The 24501-nt window shown below is 29.5% G+C and overlaps 1 protein-coding gene across 1 annotated transcript; it reads left to right on the top strand.

The window, feature by feature from the left end:
• Window positions 1-19575: 19575 nt before the first annotated feature.
• LOC100261934 (cytochrome P450 94A1-like) lies at window positions 19576-21597 on the top strand. Its single transcript, XM_002264861.4, has one exon. The coding sequence runs from the start codon at window positions 19705-19707 to the stop codon at window positions 21217-21219; it is 1515 nt and encodes a 504-aa protein (XP_002264897.1). The 5' UTR covers window positions 19576-19704; the 3' UTR covers window positions 21220-21597.
• The last annotated feature ends 2904 nt before the right edge of the window (window positions 21598-24501 follow it).

The following is a 24501-nucleotide window of genomic DNA, read 5'->3' as shown; positions in this document are numbered from 1 at the left end:
AATTAAGCAGTATGAATATTCATTAAAAAAATCTAATTAGCCATTGTATTTTCAAAATTGTTTATTTCATGTTATGCCATAATAATCTTTAAAATATTTATTGTCAAATCATTAAGGTTATGTTTGGTTCTCATTAAATACTAAGGAAATAAAAAAAGATATAAAGGAAAATAATATTATCAGATTTGGTTGTTTTATGAAAACTATCAAAGAAAATCAAATATAATTAAAACTAGTTAAAAATTTATGTATTTTTAAATTATTTAATCTTTATACCAACAAGTTAAAATAAGTAATATGAGTTTGAAGTAGCAAATAAAAATAATTTATCTATTTTTAATCTATTTTTTTATGTTCCTTCACTTTTTTTTTTTTTTTTCCTTAAATTTTCCTTCAAATTTTTCAGAAACCAAATATAACCTAAAGAAAAAAAAAAGTTTTATTAAAAATTAACATTATTTTCGTACATTATTCCCCCAATCACTATAAAACACAATTCTATGCCAAAGTTATATTTAGAAAACATCTCCATTGAATAATCTTTTTATTCTTAATCATTCTTCAAACGAGTCTCAATTACTATTAAACAAAATGCCAAAAATAACCATTCCAATTTATTTCAACAAAAACCCTCAATTGTTTTTACAAAAGGTAAATCTAAAGAAAAGTTTCACTTTATTCCTAAAAAATTATTCAAAATTTAGTATTCTTAGAAAATTGAAAGAATACCACCTCATCCCTAAACAATTTCAATAAAAAAATTTCCCCATGTTACCATCTTCATAGAAAATATCAATTTTCTCCTAAGTTATTAAAACAAGATCTTTATGGGAGCCACTATTTTATACCCAAATTTTATAAATAACCATTTTTTATATATTTCCAAGCATGGAAATGAAAATGAAAATAAAAATGAAGAGGCATGAGTGGGCTCATCTTGCATTGGGTCAAAAATGAATGGATTACCTTGGGCCGAGAATGACTGGGCTTACACTGGGCTACGAACAAGTAAGCCCGCATAATATTGGATCATGGATGAATAGACCTACTTGTAGTAGGTCCGAACAAATTTGAGGCTCCATAGGCATGCTTTAAAATTTGGGGACGCCATAAAATTTAAAAGAAAATGACTAGGCTCAAACGTGGTTCTTTCTCATATAATAAGAATCGTTTGGTAATGATTCTAGAAAAAACTTTTAATATTTTTAATACTTAAAAATTTTCATCGTTTAAGTGTTAAAAATGTTAGAAACATTTTCTAGAATCATTTCCCAACACACTTTAGGGAGGCTTTCACCACTTAGTTTCAATAAAACATTTCAATTCAAACAGTCAATAAACATGATTAATGAAATATTTTTCTTAAACACTATAGCGGTGTTTGTTTTTTTCATTTAAATATAAATAAAACTTAATTTAAGTTGAGACTAAATATTACTTAATAGTATTAAGTATTAAGTTGTTAAATTTTTATTATTTTATTTCTATTAAGTGTTAAGTTATTTGTCTTTTATATACTAAAAATCAACCTACGAACGTATTAAAAAAAACATTATATCAATTTTTATTTGACCAAAAAGTTAATTAAAATATTTCTAAAAAGATTAAAATAATAGAAATTATTTTAGTAAATATTTATCATTATCCTCGAAAAAAATAAATATTATTTTTATACTTATTTATTGTATATAATTAAAATAAAATATTTTAAAATTGAATGTGGTTAAGTCATTGTTGTGTGAGAGTGGTGGCAGGTGTGATGATATTGATAGACAGTTGTGGTAGCAATGAGGGTAAGGGTATGGTGTTAAATACAACAAAGTATGAAGTTGAGTGGATGAGATGAGATGAGATGAAATGAAGGATGAGTGTTAATATTGTGTTTTGCTACTAAAAAAGTCAAATATTTTGAATTTTTAATTCATTTTTAATATTTTGCATCATCCTATGGCCAAATTTTGGCAGGCCAGTCCGGCCCATTCACAATTTCAACTGACTGGGCCCCTGGACAAGTGGGGTTCTTTGGACTTTGGAGTAGGCTCAAACTTGGGGCCGCATTTAGCCTGCAACCAAATAGGGCTCCTTTTCTAATTTATTGCCTGTTCCATTACCAGGGAACAGCTAATATTGATGTGGTAGGTGAATGAATTGAACAGAAAAAGATCTGCTGAGAGCACAAAAGAACATCCCACGTTAATGACACGGCAAGCATGTGTGGGGGCAGGATAAGAAGATAATGAATGACATGCATATGGATATATATATATATATATATATATATATATATATATATATATATATATATATATATATGGATAGAGATCTTCAAATTTCTATCCATACTTTCAACACCGGTACTCTATATGTATGTATTCATATATCACCTATGAATTTCTTTGCTCTTAGTTTGTAACAATATGGGGTGACATCAAAATGTTATCTTTGGACACTGTTTTTTCAAATAAAAAATAAATATTCCATTTGGGAAAAGAGTTTTTGTTGTAGTATGTGGCTAATATTAAGTGAAAGATATATGGAAAAAAAAAAAAAAAAGAGCAAATGTGGGAGCAAAGTGGAGTAACAAAATTTGCCATTCAAATTTGTATTTTTATTGTTGTGGACAAATAATAGATTAGGGGTGCGGGGGGCAACGCCCCTGATACAGTTCAAGGGTATTTTTAGAATTTCATTACTTGAGGGTTAATATAAATACTCTATTATGTAACCCTAATTTAATATATAATGAAAGTCTTCTTCTTTGTTCTTGTGGACATAGGTAATCTATCGAACCACGTTAAATCTGTGTGTTTTTCTTCTCTTTATTTTCTTTAATTTTTACCATAAATCGTTGCACGTAAAACAACAATTTTAGATGGAAAGCTAAAGTAGAATAGATCAAAATTAAATGGACACTTGACTTAAAGAGTAAGACAACTTAAAAGATTGATTAATATCTTAAGTAGAATCCTAAAGATTAAGGATAAGTTTGGTTCTCAACAAATTCGAGGGTCGGGAGAATGTCAAGGAAAAAAAATAGAAAGGTAAAGTAAAAGGAAATAAAAAATTAGAAAATATATAAATTCAATAAATTATTTTTATCAATTTCTTTAAACGAATTTCACTTATTTATCTCAATTATAACAAGATTATAGAATTTTAAAATATGTAAAATTTTAATTAATTTTAATTATATTTGAGAAAATAGATAGGAAAAGAAGGAAGAAATAAAAAGTTAAAAAAAAAGTATAAATTCAATAAATTATTTTCATTAATTTCTTCATATTTATTTCACTTATTTCTCCCAATTATAGGAAGATTAAAAATTTAATTAATATTAATTATATTTGACATTTTTTTTCATAATGAAATCAAATATAAAAAAAAAAAATATAAAAAAACTATTTTCTTTAACATTATTTTTTCTTCCTTGGATATTTTCTAGAAACAAAACATAACCTAAACAAAAAACATTTTTAAATAGTACCATAACACCTTTTTATAATATATATATATATATATATACCAAAAAATAAATTTTTATTTTTATTTTTATTATTTTATTCATTTATTAATGTATTACTTTTGGGTTTAAAGGACACTCGCAAACTTCTGTATTTTCATGCTAGACAAAAATTGGAGAGAAGGCGTATCAAGGTCACCAACCTTTAAGTCTAAAGTAACTGTTCAAATCAAATTTCGAAATAAAAGGATATGTAACGTGGATCTTATAAATCAGTAAAAAGTAAATTTGCCTTTTGTGTCTAGGGTAGGCGGTCATGGTGGTGCACCGCCATGGCTCCATGGTTGCCCAATTCAAGCCCCAACCTACCTGCTATATCTCACCTAGGTTTGTGCTCCCAACATTTACAATATGTTTGGTTCTCGAAAACTATGAAAAAAATTATAAAAATTAATTTTCTTATATTTAATTTTATTATAAAAATATATATATAATAAAAATAATAATTAAAATAGATTTATGTAGCATTTAAAAATAATTAAGTGATTTTAATCTTTTTTTTTTTTTTTTTTTTAATTTTTCAACAACCAAACGTAACCTTATTTCCCCGAAATGGGCCTATAAAGATCTACCCTGCGTGGAAAATGGGAGCACACACCAACCTCCATGCAAGTTTTGGGCATGGTGTTTAGACATGAAGGCCTAATTAAGGAATTTGGTGAAACTCATTCCCAAGTGTTCTTATGACAAGAAATGGTGTAACATAGACATGGTTTTATTTCAGGGCCATATAAAAATATATTATTTATTTATTTATTTAAAAAAAAGTATATATTTCATGGCCTACTTGGAATCCACAGCATGGACAAGAAGACGACCCAAATGAAATCTTGATTCACGTGGCGTTCGCCCACCCACACCACGCCGCCGCCGCCCCCCCACCCCTCTCTTTTCCCCGTCTTATTTTCTTTGTCGGGAAGAAAGAATATTAAAACGAAATTTAATATAATTTAAAAGAACAAATTTAATTGAAAAAAATAAATTGTTGAATTATTATAAGCATGTATAGAGATGAAAATAAAACTTTTAAAAATTTAAACCATTTGTAGTTAAAATGAAAAATGAATATTTTCATTTTTAATATTTAAGTGAAATTCAAACAAACATATATATAATTAATAATAAAAATATCGATAAATACTGATATATTGATACTTGAATTTTATGAATATATTAAAATTATCAATGAATATTTTAATTCATTAAATGAATTTTTTGGTCAATCAATTTTAAGATGTGGATTTCGTTTTGAACTCTTTCAATGTCCTGATATTTTCAACTTTGGGTATAGTGATTTTTTCTTTTTAATTTTTGAATTCCTAAAATAGTTGTGAAAATATTTCAAATTCACTTTTTATTTATTTTGTTAAATAAATTAACCATAAGAAAATTATCATAAAAATGATTCTAAGAAAATTTCATTATATTTAGAAGTTTACTTTTAAAAAAATGCTATGAACGTCATGTGGCATGAGGAGATGGGGTTTGGCATCAAGTTCTTCACTTCAATGGAAATTTGAAATTCCAATATATTTAGAAGGAAAGTCTTCCCACAAACACACTAAGCCTTCTTTAGGATTAGCCATTTCAGATATGGAAATATCCCAAACCCACATTGGATCCACCCTTAAAGAAAATCTCTACTTTGATTTTGGGGCCTCTCCAATTTGAAAGTGGTTCCATTTGATCTTCCACAGGAGAAAATCAATTCCATCTTCTCCTCCACATTTGCAGATTACCTTCATCTAAATTCAGTGTTTTTCAGGCAAACCTCATCTCATGGAGGTGTTTCCTCATTCAGCTTTTTGACCTGGCTGTTCAACTGAAATGGGTTTCAGTTGAATAGAATATATGATCTCATCATTAGATGGAAGAAAAAGGATTCATGGAAAAGAAACCCATTCATACCAAAAGAGATTTTTTTTATTTTTTTTTATTGGGAGTTTGTGTGAATCCCACCAACTTCACACTTGAATCCCACCAAGCAATGTATGTGATTGGTGGTCAAAACCCATTTTTAATATTCTTCAATAATTTATTTTAGTTAATTTTATAATCAACTTTTTCATTCCACATGCTTAATTGATTTGGAGTCTTCCTAGAGATATATTTTATTTGCCTTTAGGTCTAGTCAAATTAAAAACATTCAAGTATATAAATATGTAAAATAATTAAATTAGAAAAATATGAGGACATATAGTCAAACCTTGAGACCATCAAAAGCATATAAGTATTGATGAATGTGACAAAAATTGGAGGCCCAAGCCTATGCCCTTTAAGACCATAAAAAAGGTTTAATACCCTTTTTTTATTTTTTATTTTTTTTTATACTCTTCAAAAGGGGTTTTTGGATATGAAAGAAGCCTTGTAATAGAAGATTTTAAGAAAAGAAAAGAAAAATAAATAAATAAATAAAAACTACATAAAAAAAAAAGGTCATCACCCAAAGCTAAAAACCAAAAAACAAGTAAAATCATAAAAGCAAACCAAATATCAATCAAATGGAATTATCAAATATAACTATACCCGATCTGTGTTCTCAAAGACGAGAAAATATACAACCATAAAAGATTTAAAAAATCATTCATTGTTATACAATGGTTGACATTCCACCAAACTTATCCAACTAAAATGTAATTGAACTTTTCTAACTTTGTGCCCAATTTACCTCAAAAGCTATATAATGTTGCTAAAAATTTGCTATTGAGCCAATATGAATAGTGAATGCACTCCTCCACGTCACATAAGAAAACTAAGAACCAATACTCCTCATCAACACATTTTCCCTATATAAACTCATTTTCAAAGCATACATCTCTAGTAATCATATCTAAAGAACCTTATATTCTAAACAAACACAATCAAGTATTTGTGACAAGATAAAGAGTTTCAAATAAAGAATGTCATTCCCATTAAAATAGAAACCAAATCACAAAAATAAGAGTGAAATATGCAAAACATGTAGAATGGCCCATAATGATGCAAAGATGGAGATTTAGGTTTTGTGAATTCTCTTATTCTCTTCTCCTCATTATACTCTTGACTAATTAACACCTTACTGCAATTCCCACACAAGCTTACTTATTCCCTATTGAAAGTAAAATGACTCGTAATGATGTTTGGTCCTTGTCTCCCTTCTCTAAAATACTTCATATTATATTTATATTTATAAATACAAACATACTTTATTACATGTAAGCAATGATAAAAATAATTTTTGCTATAAACATTAATTTTGACTAAAACCTATGCAAAATAATTTATTACAAATATATGTCATGACTAAATATTAATTTTTACCATAAATAAATACTTCATCATCAAAAATAAAAATTTGCTATGAAAAATAAATTTGTTGTGAAAACCTCCTTTTTACCATGAAAATGTTTTTATGGCTAAAAACATTGTGGCAAATAGGAAATTTCATTGTGGTGACATGTGAAAAAATTGCTATATATAAATTTTCAATTTATACTCTTGAAGGGTAAATTAGATGATTGGCATTATTCTTTTAACATATTTCATAAATCATTACCTAAATAATTACTCTTTTTATGTTTTGATGTTAAATTATGTAAGTCTCAAACACTACTTTAAAATGTTTTAAATATATATATATATATATATATTAAAAAAAATTCATAAATCATTATCTAGAAAGAAAATTTATCTAGTATCACAAAAGGTAACATATCTTTAAATTTTCAATAATTTAATATTTGAAAATCGATGCTAATTATTGATTATCAACCGCCACAATTGACTTAACATCATGCAAATGAAAATATATATCCAAACTTTATTCTAGGTGATCCATTGAAAATGGCTGTCTATAAAATTTCAATATGAGCCAACAAACATATCTTTAGACTTGAGATTGAATTTGACCAATACCATACACTTTTGATTAGGATTACATATTTTTTTGCCACATTTTAATTACTTAAAATCCTAAGAGCAAATATTCATTTTTAAAATAATAATAATAATAATAATAATAATAATAGAAAAAATCTACAATACCCTATCTCAAGAATTTCAATCATTTAGCCTTAAAAATTAATTTCAATTCTTGAATTTAAATGTAAATAGGAAGGTAAAGTACCTTCTAATTTTGTTTTGACAAATAAAGAGAAATTTAGAAGCAAATAGATATGTATTAAGTTGTATGATAGTGTGGATTCTAATTTAGAAAGTCAAATATGTCACCTTAAAAATTATATTAAATTCTTTTAAAATCCTAACAAAAGATATTTTATCGTACTTTCAAAATTTTCCTAAAGCATTATCTGAAAATGAAAAAAATTCTTAGGTATACAATAAAAAGACATTCAAAGTTTTAATAATTTAATATTTAAAATCAATTTCAATTATTCAATATTGAACTATTATAACATTCTATTCATTTACACCTATCCTTTATTTTAAAGAACGATTCATGTGAAAAGATTGTTTACAAAATTTCAATTTGAGGCAATATCATATCTTTAAAGTTAAAATTGAATAAAGTATAAGATATTGGTCTATTTCAACTCGAACTTTAAAGATATACATTGGCGCCGTAAATCGAAAGTAAAGTTTAAAGTTAAAATTGAAATAAAATATAACATATAGCCTCTTTCAACTCAAACCTTAAGGATATATTGTTGACTTCAATTAAAATTTTTATAAATAATTTATGCCTAGCTAATCATCTTTTAGAGTAAAGCATAAATTTCTTAGATATACAATCAAGACACATTCAAAGTTTTAATAATTTAATATTTAAAAATCAATTTCAACTTTAATATTGAACTATTATAACATTCTATTATTTACACCTATGCTTTATTTTAAAAAATATTCACATGAAAAGATTATTTACAAAATTTCAATATGGGCCAACAACTTATCTTTAAAGTTAAAATTGAAACCTAAACTTAATTTAAAGATATATTGTCGGCTTAAATCAAAAGTTTAAAGTTAAAATTAAAATAAAATATAAGATATCAGTCTCTTTCAATCATAAGTTTAAAGATATATTGTTGATTTGAATTAAAATTTTCAGGGGAAAGCATAGGTGTGATATTTTTATTTTTTTGTTTTAAAATTATTTTTTAAAAGAAGTTAGCATAAAAAAAAAAAAAAAAAAGAATTTGAAATGCAAAATAAAATATCTTCGTAGGAATTTAAAAATAAATAAATAAATAAAACAAGAGGAGAGATGCATAAGATATCATAGCATAGTGGTCCAATATGTAAGTAGACATGATGGGCAGAGCCGTCAACATAGCTATACCTTTCTCAATTTCAAACATGTGGAAAGAGGCTAATCAATTATTCAATTATGTAGATAACCCTGAAAGACATCCATTGTATGTGGCTACTATTAAAAACCGTACAACACTAGCCCACACATTTTAAAAACATGTGACCAACGTGCCAATGTCCTTAATACTTACAAAATGTCAAAAGAGGTCGGCACATTAAAAAGAAATATTTTTTGAAAAAAAAAAAATTCCTTAACAATAGCAACCTCAGCAGAAAAAGGAAGAGAAAGAAACTACTCATGCACACACTTGCCTTTCATTTGACAACTACACGTAAAAGTCATCGGGGCACATCTCCATTCAAACTCGAAAGGAGATTGATGCCTTATGTGTCAACCTCAAAAAGAGTCCAGACAGTGGGTGGCCCATCATCCTTTTCCATTGGGGGAATCGATTAATAATGTGAATATGTATATCCACATCGCCCACTTGCAATATCTCGTGTGAGCCACCACCTTGTGTCATACCATTCTAGATTTTTGAATTCAATTGGGTTGAACTCATTATGTTGAGTTTTATTTTTTCTTATTGTCTATGGCATCTTACGTGTCCATCTTCACTTTTTCTTTATATTATTCTTTAGGATATAATAAAATAATTCTTTTTCAAAGGGAAAAATTAATGTCATTTATGTATGAAGTATATATTAGGGTTTTTGTTATCACAACAAAGTTTAAATTTTGAAGTCATTATAATTTAATATAATGTTAAAGCTTTAGATTTTAAAAGATTTTTTTTTCTAATTTAATAATTTTAGACCATTGTAATATTAGGAATCCATTTTACTGAATCAAGTCTTGTCGTATCATATTTTCTCATCTATTATCCGTACTCATTTATCTCATCACTTCGCTTGCCTTTGATCTCATTCTTTCTTTCCTAGGATAGAGTTCCGACCACACATAACATCATTCAAATGGTCCACATGAGTATGACTATATGACTAATTTCAACTCGATTTCTCTTATTTATGTCACTTATAGGGTGAATCATAAGATAGATTTATGCGAGAGTACTGTTTTCTCCTTCATTAATTTTTGAAAAAATTGATAATTTTACTCATAAGCAATGAATGCATGATTAATTATACAAATAAGGATGTTTCATATATATAAAGAGAGCATCATTTTATTTAATACTTATGAATGTTGATGTTAAAATCAATTTTTCTATCTTATAATCAAATAAAATGTTATATAATTCCTTAACAAAATTAATTGGATGTGGGTCCAACATGGGAGTAATTCTAACAGTCGGGGCTTAAAAAAATAATATTTGTTTTGTTTGGGAAATATTCCTTCATCGTTATAAATGAACATGGATTTAGATAAGAAGTTCAACTTTACCTAAAGAGACATAATTTCAAAGTTAGAAATTGGAAATGATGTGTAAAGATAGCATTAATCTATTGATGAAATGAAATGAAGCTTAAAAAAAGTGGAAAATAGAATATTTTAGGATATTAATGGAGAATAAAAAAAAAATTAATGATCCTTTTGAATATTATTACCAGTGACTTTTCAAAAACTGAAACAACTGATCACTTCAATTATTTTTAGTTTATTTAATTATATGTAGAGTTTGCTTATATAATATATGTTCAAGTATTCCATCAAATCAAACATGTGTGTATACACTTAATTAATATAAAAATCATCCCCATACTTTTACTAATAGCTTCATTTAGTTTCTAAGGTGTTTTTTTTAATGCAAAAATATATTTAAATATTAAATAAATTCTTCCCTTAAGTGTTATTTTTTTGTCAAAAAATCAATAACAAAAATCATACGACAAAAAAATACATATTTGTACAAATTTTATCAAATACATTTGAACATAACTAATTTGTTTATGTGATCGTATCCAATTAAAAAAAAACATATATTTGAATATATTCTAAGATTCATAGTATTATTATTATTATTTAATGAAAAATAAGACTTTCTAGTTATTTTTTAAAATATCTAAGAATCTCGATCGACTATTTTACTGATAAATTTTTTTACTTCAAATCATGAATGGAACTACAAATACAAGAACTATTTTTTCCTCACAACACATAATCCTTAACCTTCGTTTTCACAAAGAAAAATAGGAAAAGCTTCGAGAAATGACATTTTTTTCTTTAAAAAAAAATGTATATTTCTTTTGTACTTAAAGGAAAGAAGAAAAAAACGCATTTCTCTCTCTCTCTCTCTTTGGTAATTTTTTAGGGAGATGTATTTTTCTACGAGGAAAAAAAAACACTTTTTATTTTATTTAATAGTGGTAGTTTTTGGATCCAGTACTTTTCTTATTTCTCTCATTTATTAATCTAGTTGGTTCAGCCCACTTGCCATCCAAACCCAACTTCGATATTTTTTCAAAAAAATTAAGAGTTAAATAGATGAAACAAATGATATTTCTAACATGTACATACAACATTTGAAAAGAACTTCATTATATCTAAGTTTGAAAAAATCTTTCTAAGTATGGGCTTCTTATGATTTAAAGATAAGATTTTAGGTCTAAAAACTATCTAAGGTTTACCAAGCGAACACGCATGTTATATGCTTCTAGAGGACCACAGGAAAAGAGACAAAAAAAAGTACAAGAAATGCTGCTGGTGCCCATCGCCCACATCTTCTTTGTAGTATTATCGCCTTATTGCAGGCAGGCTGATTAACTTAGACAGAGACAGGAGTCAATAATTTCATTATAAATGGACAGAGTGTACAACATACAACGGTGGTCCTAATACAGACCCATCGGAATTATTTTCCGCAAGCTTTTGGATATCCCTACCTGAACTTTGGTGGTGCTTATTTAAAACGTGAATGACATTTAAAATCCAGACAGCAGTCTATGCCAAAGAGGTCGGCATATACAACTACAACTGCCTCTGTACATTATATAATAATCCCTTGTTGGATTATGAGGATATGAAAAAAATGAGAGGTTATTACAGTGTGGTGGAGGTGGTATATGACAAATAAGAGGCTACAACTGCCTCTGTACATTATATAATAATTCCTTGTTGGATTATGAGGATATGAAAAAAATGAGAGGTCATTACAGTGTGGTGGAGGTGGTATATGACAAATAAGAGGATGGAGAGTGTTCAAAGGAGTGGAAAGTTTTTCAAAGACGTGACTTGTACAGCGGGCGACAGCGCTTGGCCATCAGGACCAGCTATTCATATGGATGGCTATGTGATGTAGCTATCTGCCATCTTTATCAGTGGAACACCTCTACATATTTTTAAAAGTCACTCTTGCCTACGTCCCTCTTACCTCATCTAGAGCTTTGCCTACTTGGGTTTGGGCAGGGGCTTTCAAATATTAAATATGGATGATTCACCACCTTATCATACTTTCTAGTTTTTCCCAAGACCTTCTTATTTTTAATATTGTTTTTCAAGGTATATTAAATAAAAAAAAGTTGAAGTGGAATCTTAATAATTTTATAGTCCCTATGAAGCCTTACCAAATTATTTTATGATCTTTTATAAAAAAAGTGATAAAAGAAGTTGTAACTTTAAGGACAAAATAAAAAGGTAAGGAGGCTTTTTTGATAATATTTTTTAATCCAGTTCTCAAAAAACAGATTTTTAGAATAATTCTTAAAAAAAAAATTATGAAGTTTTCAAGAAAAAAAATTTGTTTGATAACTTATTTTCTCAAATTATTCTTAATGAAATTGGTATATTTAATGTTTGACCAATCCCATAATTATTGACTTGGTCATTGAGTTATTGTATACTGTATTTATCCTATGTGTATACATTCACATCATGTTAAGTGATTTTATAACATAGCAGAAAATACATTCTTCTTCTTTTCATCCTTCTAGTTTTTCTACGAATATAGTGTCTGAGTACTAGGCTCTTTTTGGGTTCTCTCTCAAAGTTTTCTTGTCACTTTAAGATCTTATTCATGTTTATGACATTTCACTCTAGTACTATACCCCAAACATAATTGAATGTTTCCTAACCCATCTCTATTATTCCCAAAGGGTATTCCCTCTCCTTAACAGTTTATTATAATTAGTTAAGAAGTTCAACTCATTCTTCCTTTTTTTTTTTTTTTTTTTACAAAGCAAGAATTCAAGAAATAGTTTTCCACTAAATTTATCTTTCATTCTTTGAATCTCTCTACCACATATTTCAATCCTTAAATTCCCTAGGAATCGACACTCGACCCATCAAGTTCTTATAGCTACAACAACATTCCTATGCTTGGGAATCCGCCAATTCTTTCTATGCATTTGGGTGCGGTCAATAAGAGAATATGAGCCATCAACTTATTTAAAGAATTTTCTTTGTTCTTTTGATTTTAATAGTGTCCATGAGCCTTACTCTTTTCATGAGAGTTCAATTACTCCCTCTTAGGTGGACTTGCCCTCATGGGAAAACTGTAATACAATGCAAATGGGTTTATAAGATTAAGACTCAGTTTGCTGGTACTATTAAGCAATTCAAATCAAGTTTTATTGCAAAAGGATTCACTCTAGAATATGGTATTGATTATGAGGAGCCACTCTAGTGGTTAACTACCATTTGAACCCTTATTACTTTTTCCGCTATGTCACTAAAAGTTGTATCAAATAGATATAAGTATCCTTAAATGGTGATCTTTTTTATGGAGTTAATATGCAACCACCTCTTAGATTTGAACATCCACCTCGCAAGGTTTGTCAACTACGCAATACTTTATATAGTAGAAGCAAGCTTCATGTGCATGGTTTTTCAAGTTTAACTTTATTATGATAGCTTCTAGATTCAAATCTAGTGCTCTTGATTATGTTTTATTTAAAATAAAAATAAAGTGAAAAACTACAATTCTTCTACTTTTTATAGATGATATGATTATTAATGGTAATGATATTGTTGAAATTCAAGAGTTTAAAAGTACTCTTAATCAACTATTTGAAATGAAGATTTTTAGTTCATTTAAGCCTGTGTGATAACTATTTCCAAAAATTATTTTTTTGATGTTTTGTAATATAAAGTTGGTTTGAAACCTGAAGTGGTTTTAACCTATTTAATATGTTTTAAAAATAATTTTTATATATAATATTTTATTTTTAATCATTCTTCATATTTATATAATTATTTTTTTAAATAACTCTAAAAAAATAAGTGAAAACAACTAAAAAATGTTCTTTGAAAACACTATGGGCTGTTTGTTTAGTGTTTTCAAGAACTGTTTTCTGTTCTTGAAAACAAAAAACACCAAAAACTTGTTTGGTTGAGAGAGTCATTTTTGTTTTTGTTGTTCCTCGTGTTCTCAAATAGAAAATTATTGTATATTTTTTAATTGTCAAACGTGTTTTCATGTTTTTTTTTTTAAAAAAAAATTAAGAACAAAAAAACTATTTTAAAAAATAATTACTAAATAAGACCTTAACTATTTTTGGCGCTTGAAGTTTTTTCCTCATCTAAAAGGTTGTTGGTTGAGTCAAGCCAAATATGCAATTGATTTTCTTGATCGAGTTGGAATTACCGATGATAAGACTATAAATACTCTTGTGAGCTTGATATCAAATTACCTAACATAGTTGTTGAACCTCTTAAAGATGCCACACTTTGTTACTAGTTAGTTAGAAGTTTCGCTTATCTTACTATTACTTGTCTAGACATCAAACATGTTGCTCACTTGGTTACTCAATTTATGGCTCCTTGAACTACTTATTACGTGGTCATTCTTTGCATATTATGGTACATTAAAGGCACTATTTTTCATGGGCTCCATTACTATCCAAATTCCTCTCTTTGCCTTCATGTCTACTCAGATGCAAATTAAGTAGGTGATTCTATCGATAAATGATCTATCATAGGTTATTGTTTCTTTTTTGTTGACTCTTTGATTTTTTAGAGAAGTAAGAAACAAACTATTGTGACACATGCAATATAGAAGTGAAGTATCAAATCTTAATAGATATTATAATTGGATTACTCTGGTCATAGTGGTTTCTTAAAGAATTGGGTGCTTCATTTTTGTCGACAACTATAATTTATTGTAACAATCAAATTGTCATTCAAATTGCTCATAATAATGTCTTTCATAAATGTACAATTAATGATTCTATGATAAAACAAAACATACATTTTTCTCATTTTGCTTCCTTCTAGTTTTTCTATAGATAAATACAATGTAAACGTTTTGTAAATATCAAGCATTTTTCAATTAATTGTTATTTAGAATATTTTAGAAATAATAATTGAAAATACCATAAATTCATTCTAAAAGTAACAAAATTTTAAAACACCTATTTTTTTGTAATCAGTGTCAATTTTATTTTGTAAGTGAGAAAACTCTTTTCTATTTTCAGAAAAAATAATAATAATTTAAAAACAAAACGCTATTTTTAACAATCGTCATTTCTTTTATTTTTTTATTTTTTTTTATATTTTAACATTAGTTTATTAAATATGTCTTTCTAATAAGATCGGAACAAATGAGAAGCAACTAATCACACATCATTTTTAATGTTTTCACGTGGTACTTTTCTTTACACCGACTTTTCACATGTTCCATTATTAAAATTGAATCTTTCTACCATAATTAACCTGCCCAAACTTTCTGTAGCAACTTTATTAAAACCCAAATCACGCTTTAAATGTCAACCAAAAAGCCAATTAATTTCTATGATTTATTTAGCCGACAAAAGGGTGGTTGAACTGGCTACACTAATTAGATAATAAAGAAGGAATTTGAAGGCAGAAGGCAGAAGGCAGATGTAACAGTAGAGGTGGGAATCGTACAAATTCCTCTTGGATAATCTATAATATAAAGAAGCATGCAAAAATCAAGAGACAGGATGTCTAGCCTTTTGGGCTGGCGTGCCTCTCCTTCTTTCGACAGAAACCGACATGCCGACTTCCAAAATTAAACTAGAATCTGAGAACTGCCGACTTCTCTGCCAAATGGGCGTCCATTTCTCAATCCAGATGAAACCTTTGAAGCCGCACACTCTACAGTCTCTAGGTATGGGGGATTGAATGGAATAGCTGAGTAGCATTCATGCATGGCCAACTAACAGGCTGACAATACTACCAAGTTTTGTTTTTTGTTTTGAATTTTTCACATGGGTAGCTTATTGGTTGTTGGATCATTGAGAATATTAATTGCCCTCAAAAGATGAGAGAAAAATGGGAGGAAAGAAAATATAAATTTAAAATCAATTATTTTTATATTATTATTTTTGACTTGTTATATTTGTTTTTTTTATTATATAAAAATTAAATAATTTTAAAATATATAAAATTTTAAACTAATTTTAATTATATTTTATAATTTTATAATGAAATCAAACACGAAAAAAAATTATTTTTTCTAATATTTTCTTTTTGATACTTTAATTTACAAATTGAATGAATGAGATCATTTTTGAACTAATTTTCAAGGTACTTAATAAATTAGTAATGAATTTAAGGGTTAAATGCATTTTATCCCCTCAACATCCCTCAATATTTTACGATTTGTCTTTTTATATTCAAAATCCGATATTTTACTTTTTCAAACATATTAAAAGAAAAATACTTCGTTCTTTAATTATAAATCCTTCATAAAATTCTAAAAACAAAAATGGTTTTTTTTTCTTCTTTTTTTTTGCATTATGATTCGGGTTTAAACTTATAGATAGAATCAATTTTGAATTGACAATTTTTAAATAAAACTTTCAAAAAACTCTCGTCACCAATCTTAATTTTCAATTCTAAAAAGACGTTGATACTAATTAGACATTATATTTCTACGTGATTATAAGGTGTTACAATTTTGAACTTGAACAACACAAGGGTGTTTTTTTTCTTTTCCTTTCTTGTCATATTTCAAAATTATTTCTTGACCTAACAAGTACCTTATTAATTTTTTTTGAAATTTAAGTATTGTCATTTAACAACTTTAATGTGAAGGTTTGGATTTTGTTGTCTGAAGAGTCCATTTAAGCTTTAATTTATTGTACATTGAGACGTGTGGCATGAGAGAGAATCAGCTGAAGTAGCAGTGCAAGGCAATTTAGTCTAATTCGTACTTTTCTTTTTTTTAAAAAAAAAAAATAAATTGAGATATTATGTTACAGTGATTTCGAATATTCCATCGTAAGACTTTCAAAATGCGTTATGCGTAAGCCTCAAGGCATTGGCAATTATGCTTCATAGCCATGTGTTAAGTCTGTTTTGAATAAGAAGCTTCAATCAAAATATGTCTTTGAATAAGTCTATATATTTGGACGTGCCGTGTTATTTTATTAGTTTTTGGGATGGGTTTGACCCAGGCTGTCTATATTAAGATAATTTCTCTTCGAATAAGTGGTGGGGCTTCAGTCAAATTCCAATAAAATATTTTGAGAAAATACGTTTGAGTCCAACTTACTTATTAATTGATAATTCGAATAAAAAATAAAATTAATCGATTACACTCATCTTGAAAATAATTATTTTTTAAATATTAAAAATATTATAAATACTTTTAGATCACTTATCAATCACACTTAAAATTATATTTAATTTTAAAAAGTATTTAAAAAAATAGTAAAAAAAAAATCATTTTTTATATTTAAATAAAGAAAACTAAATATAATTAAAATTAATTACAAATTTATATATTTTTAAATTATTTTATTTGTATATTGATGATTTAAAAAAATAAAATAAATTTAAAATAAAATTAAAATTAAAATAATTTATCAAATTTATCTTTATTTTTTATTTTTTTCTTTTCATGTACATATCCTTTTTATTTTCTTTTTATATATTTTCTCTCAAAATTTTCGAGAAACAAATATAGCTTGAATGAAAATTTACAAAATTATAAAATTAATATGATTCCAAGATTTTTATTTTCTTAACCCAAAAAAAAATTATGGAGTAATCTATAATAATGATCATGTTTCAAATACATTGAACTGTTGTAATCTTCTTGATTTATTATATATATATATATATATCCAATCAAATCAAAGAAGATCACATACACGTGTTCCAAACAATACACCATATCCATATTTTATTGATAATAAACTAATAGGGATTGACTTTCTTGAATCCCACCAAGTCAAAAACATAAAATAAAAAATAAAAAAATATAAAAAAAAGGTAAATACAAAGAATTTGATAATTTGGCAATGGAAGCGGTTAGAAAATGTATGGTACGTTATATAAAAAATGGAATAATAAATATCCTAAAATTAAGGAAACTAAATATCATGTCTTTTTATATTTGATTGTTCTTAATTTATAAAAATACTCGTAATTTGTGTCTTTTATACATATAATCCTCATATTTTAAGTTATTTTTAAAAAAAAATTGGATATCAAAACTCTAATTAATTGAAAGGCTTTAATTCTTTCTCCATCTATCTATATTTTTAGAAATATTGATATAAAATTATTTAAATTTTTTGAAAAATTTTGTTTTTTAAAAAAAATGGAAACAAAACAAATATAAAATATTATAATCACTTTATATCATGTGTGATTAATTAGAAAAAATAAAATAAAATTGAAGATTTTGGATAAGGACAAATAGGCTCCACCTTTGAAAGTATATTCACTTTTTTAAACAACAAATATTAGAGGCCACATAGTTGCCTTTTATGGTTTTTTGAGTGTCCTAATTAAAATATTTGGATTGAAAAGATCAACATAATCTCAATATTAAGAAAAGGTAAGTCCAATAGTTTTGAAATTATAAATGTAATTTGAGATGGACCTAACCACATTTTTTGGTATTTAAGATGGGTATGGAAAATAAAGATTATTTTATCCCTTTAGTTAGATATTGTGGAGTAATTATGTCAAAAACACAAAGTAATTCCAACTTTGAAAAACAAATTTGAAAATGGTAAATATATTCATAATTGGATATAAGGTCTTGTTTGCTAATTGTTAAAAACAGTTTTTTTAAAAAAATTTTAAAAAGTAGAACAAAAGCCTTGTTTGCTAACCGTTTTTAATATTTTTAAAAAGTATTTTTATCTCTATACATCTATTTTCAATCTTTATATATGTTTGCATAATTATTTTTTTATTCTGAAAAACAAAAAATTATTCTGAAAACAATTGAAAACAGACCCTAAACATTTTCACTATTTTTCATAAGTATATAAAATAAAAATAAATAAATAAAACAAAAAGAAAGGAAGAAGAAAAATTCATATAACCAAAAATATCTTTCTCACCTAAGCAAAGAAGAATTGTTTTACCACCTTACTAAAAATACTAAATGATAATGAAGGAAAATAATTTTTTTTATAGGAGAATTTTATGAAAGATTTGTTGGCATAATTAAATGTGTATAATTAAATTTAGTCATTTAATATATATATATATATATATAAAAGGAGAGATTTAACTGATAAGGTAAGAAGAAGAAGATATGGGTGCAGGAGGTGCGTAGAAGGATGATTTTGAATGGACAGAGAGGAAGAACCAAATTTGATAAAGAAAGACGAGAACAGCAGATGACATGAGATTGGAGAAAAGTCACCGGGTGGGGTGGAAGTGGGAAAAAGGAAACTAGAAAAGGGGAGATTGATGCAGCGAGATGGTCAGTAGGGCACTAGCATAAGTTGGAGCACGTGGTTTGATTGTCGCATCTTGGAATGAGTCATGACGTGTGAGTATTGTGTGGGCGCCCGCGACTCCCTCCGATATATTTTAGCGCACGTTTTCCTCGTTTCACTCTCTCTCTCTTTGTCTTTCTCATATGCCTCCTGCCCTTAGGTGTTGAAAAGTCCGTATCACTGCTCCACACTCCGCCCCCACTTCCCAACTGAAATTCCCATTTAAGGACGCCTCCCTTCTATCATTTTTCACCCCTTCTGCGTCTCGTTCCTCTCGTTCCTCTCCTTCGTCTATCTCTTTCCTTTCTGGATTTGTTTATTCTTCCATGGAATACTACAGTGAAGCTTCCTCCTGGTTGCACTTTATGTATACTACTTTCTGCTTCTTCTTCTTTGCTTTCACCTTCTTCTTCTCTGTGTTTGCTTTCTTGGTTTTCATCTTGAGGTTGAGGCCCTGTTGTGATTGTGATGTTTGCCGGAGCTACCTGTCGGGTAGCTGGAAGATGGAGTTTGATAATCTCTCAGATTGGTACACTCATCTTCTGAGGAAGTCTCCCAGCAGGACCATTCATGTTCACGTGCTCGGCAACATCATCACTGCAAATCCTGAAAACGTTGAGTACATGCTCAAGACCAGGTTTGACAATTACCCGAAAGGGAAGCCTTTCTCGGCCATCTTGGGTGATCTGTTGGGCAGAGGTATTTTCAATGTTGACGGTGACTCCTGGAAGTTTCAGAGGAAAATGGCGAGTCTGGAGCTCGGGAGTGTTTCTATAAGGACATTTGCATTCGAGATCGTTACGTCAGAGATCAAGAATAGGCTGATTCCTCTGATGTCATCGATTGCCGGTAGAAGCGAAGCCATTCTGGATCTACAGGATGTGCTTCGGCGGTTCTCGTTCGACAACATTTGCCGGTTCTCCTTCGGGTTAGACCCCGGTTGCCTCCAATTATCTTTGCCCATGTCGGAATTCGCTGAGGCCTTTGATCTTGCATCCAAGTTATCAGCTGAGCGAGCAATGACGGCATCGCCTTTGATCTGGAAGATGAAGCGGCTGCTGAATATAGGATCAGAGAGGAAGCTCAAGGAAGCCATTAAAATGGTGGATGAGCTAGCACATGAGTTGATAAAGCAAAGGCGCACAGCAGGCTTCTCAACCCAGAGAGACCTTCTCTCGAGGTTCATGTGTTCAGTCTCCGACGACCAGTACCTTCGAGACATCGTCATTAGCTTCCTTCTAGCCGGCCGCGATACGGTAGCATCCGCTCTCACCAGCTTCTTCTGGTTGCTGTCACAGCATCCGGAAGTGGTGTCTGCAATTCGGGAAGAATCGGATCGAATCATGGGGCAAACTGAAGAACAAGCAAGCTTCGAACAAATGCGGGAGATGCACTACTTGCAAGCGTCGGTATATGAGAGCATGAGGCTCTTTCCACCCATTCAATTCGACTCAAAGTTCTCACTGCAAGAAGATGTTCTACCCGATGGAACATTTGTCCGGAAAGGTACAAGGGTCACTTTTCATCCCTATGCAATGGGGCGTATGGAGAAAGCATGGGGCCCAGACTGCCTCGAATTCAAGCCAGAGAGGTGGTTAAAGAACGGAGAGTTCATGGCTGAGAACCCTTTCAAGTACCCAGTATTTCAAGCTGGGCCCAGAGTTTGTCTGGGCAAGGAAATGGCAGTGGTGCAGATGAAAAGCGTTGCTTTAGCACTAGTCCGGCGCTTCGATATCCAGGATGCAGTGCCAAGCCGGGCTCAGCGCTTTGCTCCCGGCCTCACAGCCACCGTGAGAGGTGGTTTCCAAGTCAGAGTTCATGAGAGAAGGCAGCACCAATAGTTTGGCGATCCACATATCATGGCAAATTTGGAGATACATGCTAAATTTAGCAGTTGCTATGAATCCTACTTGCAGTGTAGAATGGTGGAAAACCCAATTGCTCAATGACCTTGTATCGTATGAATAATGGTCTAGCAGCCACATTGTAGGTTTGTAAAGAATTTCCCTTCACACTGAAAAGCCAAAAAAAAAAAGGGGGGAAAAAAAAAAAAAAAAAAGAACAACAACAATTAAGAGCCATTTTCTCAAATGATGTATGTAGTGTTCTTATGGTTTGATCGGTGGATGAACCCCTCATGTTATGTACATGATTCGATATATATTCGTCCCTTCGTATAATTATGTCTAGAATTGGGGAACTGAAACTCTCTTCGGCAACGCATTGTGCATATGAATACCTTCAATTTTACAACAAATGACATGAAAATCTATCATTTTTCTTATATTTGAGAGAGTGAAACAAAAAGGTCTGATGGAGTAGTGAAATGAAACGGGACAAATTGAATCAGTTGAGATGGTCACACGTCAGATCTGCATCACCGACCATCTGCAGAGGTGTGTATCTTGCAAGGTTTTCAAGTCTAACCACGTGCCATGGATAAGACAGGTTATACCGCCCCTTGATTAGTAATAATTTATTGAATAGCAATTAAATTTTTGGACAAGTTTAACTTCTAGATTGGCATCATGTGACTCATGTCGGACTATTCTCTGCAGGATATAGTATTGAATTGGTTAGTTTGTCACGCTCATGATCCATGGCTAGATGCAATTGTAGACCCCAAGAAATTAATATGTTTTTAATTTTCATCAACCAAACTTGACATTGGCTTCTCTTAATTAATTGATCTTATGCTTTAGTTATATCACAAGAGAGCTTGATAAACTTATTTGATTAAGCTTGGCCTTGTCTTTATCCATCTTTAGGAAGGTGGGTTTCTCTCTTTTCACTTTTTGGGCGGTTGAATCAGAGGTAGAATTCATTTTTATCAAGAAATTTGACACATGATCTATTTGGGTTGTTACATTAGGTGAAGTTAACATAGCTTTATGGCCGTATTTTTTGAATCATGATGATTTTGTTGTGCATCAAGCGTGGTGATTAATCATTTTGATACACAACTTTTCAAATCATAGAGGCGACTTGTCATGGGATTCATTAAAAAGCTTGGGACAGATTGAATTTCGTGTCAAAACAAGAATCGCCTAGATGATACTGAACGCACACATGCAAGCAAGCAAATACATGAGGAATTTGGTGAGAGATTGATTGGCCTGCATGATAGATTAATGGAAAGACATACTTAATTTTGATTCGGCGCCTCATTGCTTTCTAATGCCCCTCATGTGAAGCTTGCGGCAAGATATAACATATGCAATTATAGGTATGCTTCTCATGTGACATTAAGCAATAGATTAGTGAACCAAAAAACAACTTTATCTTAATTTAGGCATGTGTGATAGATGTAGATTGATATAGTCCTTTCGAAAATTCATATCGTGGCCTAACTGTTGCTTCTCATGCTTGAGGAACATGTTCTCTTGTGAGCTTGGATTCAGTATATGGCTTCTTGGACCACTTCCCTAATTTTCTATTCGTTGTTGTGTCCTAAAGCAGTTAGGCTTCACCTACCGTACTTTAATAAGACCTTTCCTCAAGTGGTCCGTCTTCTAGAAAAACCAATATTGGAAAATGAAAAGAATGAATATTATATTGTAATTCATTGTTTTTGAAGGCTAAATATTCCCATGAAACCATCATCTACTCCATTGACATGTAATCAAGTAGCTATATATAAAATTTACAGTGACTAGATTTTCGTTTCGGGGATTTGTAATTTCTGAGTCTGCATAGATGACCACGTCATTATCGACCTTCATGATGTGGCCTTTGGTCCCATTAAATTTTGTCTTAGTTGGAGATTAGGTCATGGCGTATGTCAAGATGAAAGGGACAAACTGGAAGCTGCGTTAATTGTTTTTTTGGCGTAACCGTGTATAGCGTGATCTCATAGTGCTGCAACTGCCACATATGCTCGAATCTGTGCTAGACTTCTTCTGTGGGTGCCTGCAAATTATATACATATGGTTGTCGGGATATGTTTACTCAGGCCTGTGCTGTAGGCCTACCCAGTGGCAAGAGGCCATAACTTCGTCATTTCAGCTGATGAAGTCTTCTCTTCCTCAGCTGAAGCCTGTCAGTGTAATTGCATCTAATCTGGTTGTCGCATCGATCTCTTAGGCTTTGTATACATATGCCATGCATATTCTCCAAGTGAGTTAGCAGTAGCATTTTCATATTCATAATACTGCTCCTCAGCATTGCTAGGGCCAGTGTTTACTACATGTGAGGGAGCTATTAGACGAAAGATTGCAAGGTTTCAAGATCTCTACTGTAAAAAGATTTGAGTTTTGAAACATTCAAACCTCAATTAGAATTTCCAACACACCCTATGGGGCAAAGATTTGTTTCTTTATTGCTTAAATTATGCCTAAGATCTTCAATGCATGCCCCCCAAAGTCCAAACATGTTCATATGCACACTCAGGCTCAATTGGCATGGTCACTTTTACACTTGAACTTGTGCATATGCACAATTCCTCTGCTTAGCGTCTCTATATACATAGAATATCTTGCGCACTCTCTATTTGCACACAATACCTACTACTCACATTGTCTATGTTCATTAATGCACACCTATTTGTCTGCTAATTTTCTATCTTCATCAATCACTTGCATTCAAGCTCCAACTTCTCTTACCTTTACCTCCATTAACCTTTATATATATATATATATGAATGTGTTATTTTAATCTATTTTGTTGTATTTTCTACTAAACTTTTAGATATGAGAAATTACATAATATAACTTTTCTACGTATTTTATGTTTCGGAAAATTATAAAACTTTTTCTAAATTTTTTCTCATACCTTTTGGATATGAGAAATAGTCTCACTTATTTTTCCTTCATACCTTAAGAAATCATGAAATGATTTTTCTAAGCATTTAATATAGTTTCTAGCTAAGAAATTATAAACTAATTATGACTGCTAAAAATTTATTTATATGCCTTTTAAAATAAATGTATGATGTGACTATAGTATTTGAACAAAAGGAAAAATCTTATTAAAATTTTAAGATAAATAAATCTTCAACAGTACTTGTAAAAGTCTTCTTAATTTCCATCTACTTAAGATTAATGCTGATGTACTATAAAAATAAAGAAAATAAAAAGAAAATTAATCAAAAAAAAGAAATTCAAAGAAAATTAATGAACTCGAAA

This window comes from Vitis vinifera, chromosome 6 (assembly GCF_030704535.1).
Source record: "Vitis vinifera cultivar Pinot Noir 40024 chromosome 6, ASM3070453v1".
Taxonomy (NCBI): domain Eukaryota; kingdom Viridiplantae; phylum Streptophyta; class Magnoliopsida; order Vitales; family Vitaceae; genus Vitis; species Vitis vinifera.
Note: the sequence above shows the minus strand (reverse complement) of the source record. Positions and strands in the feature narration are given on the sequence as shown.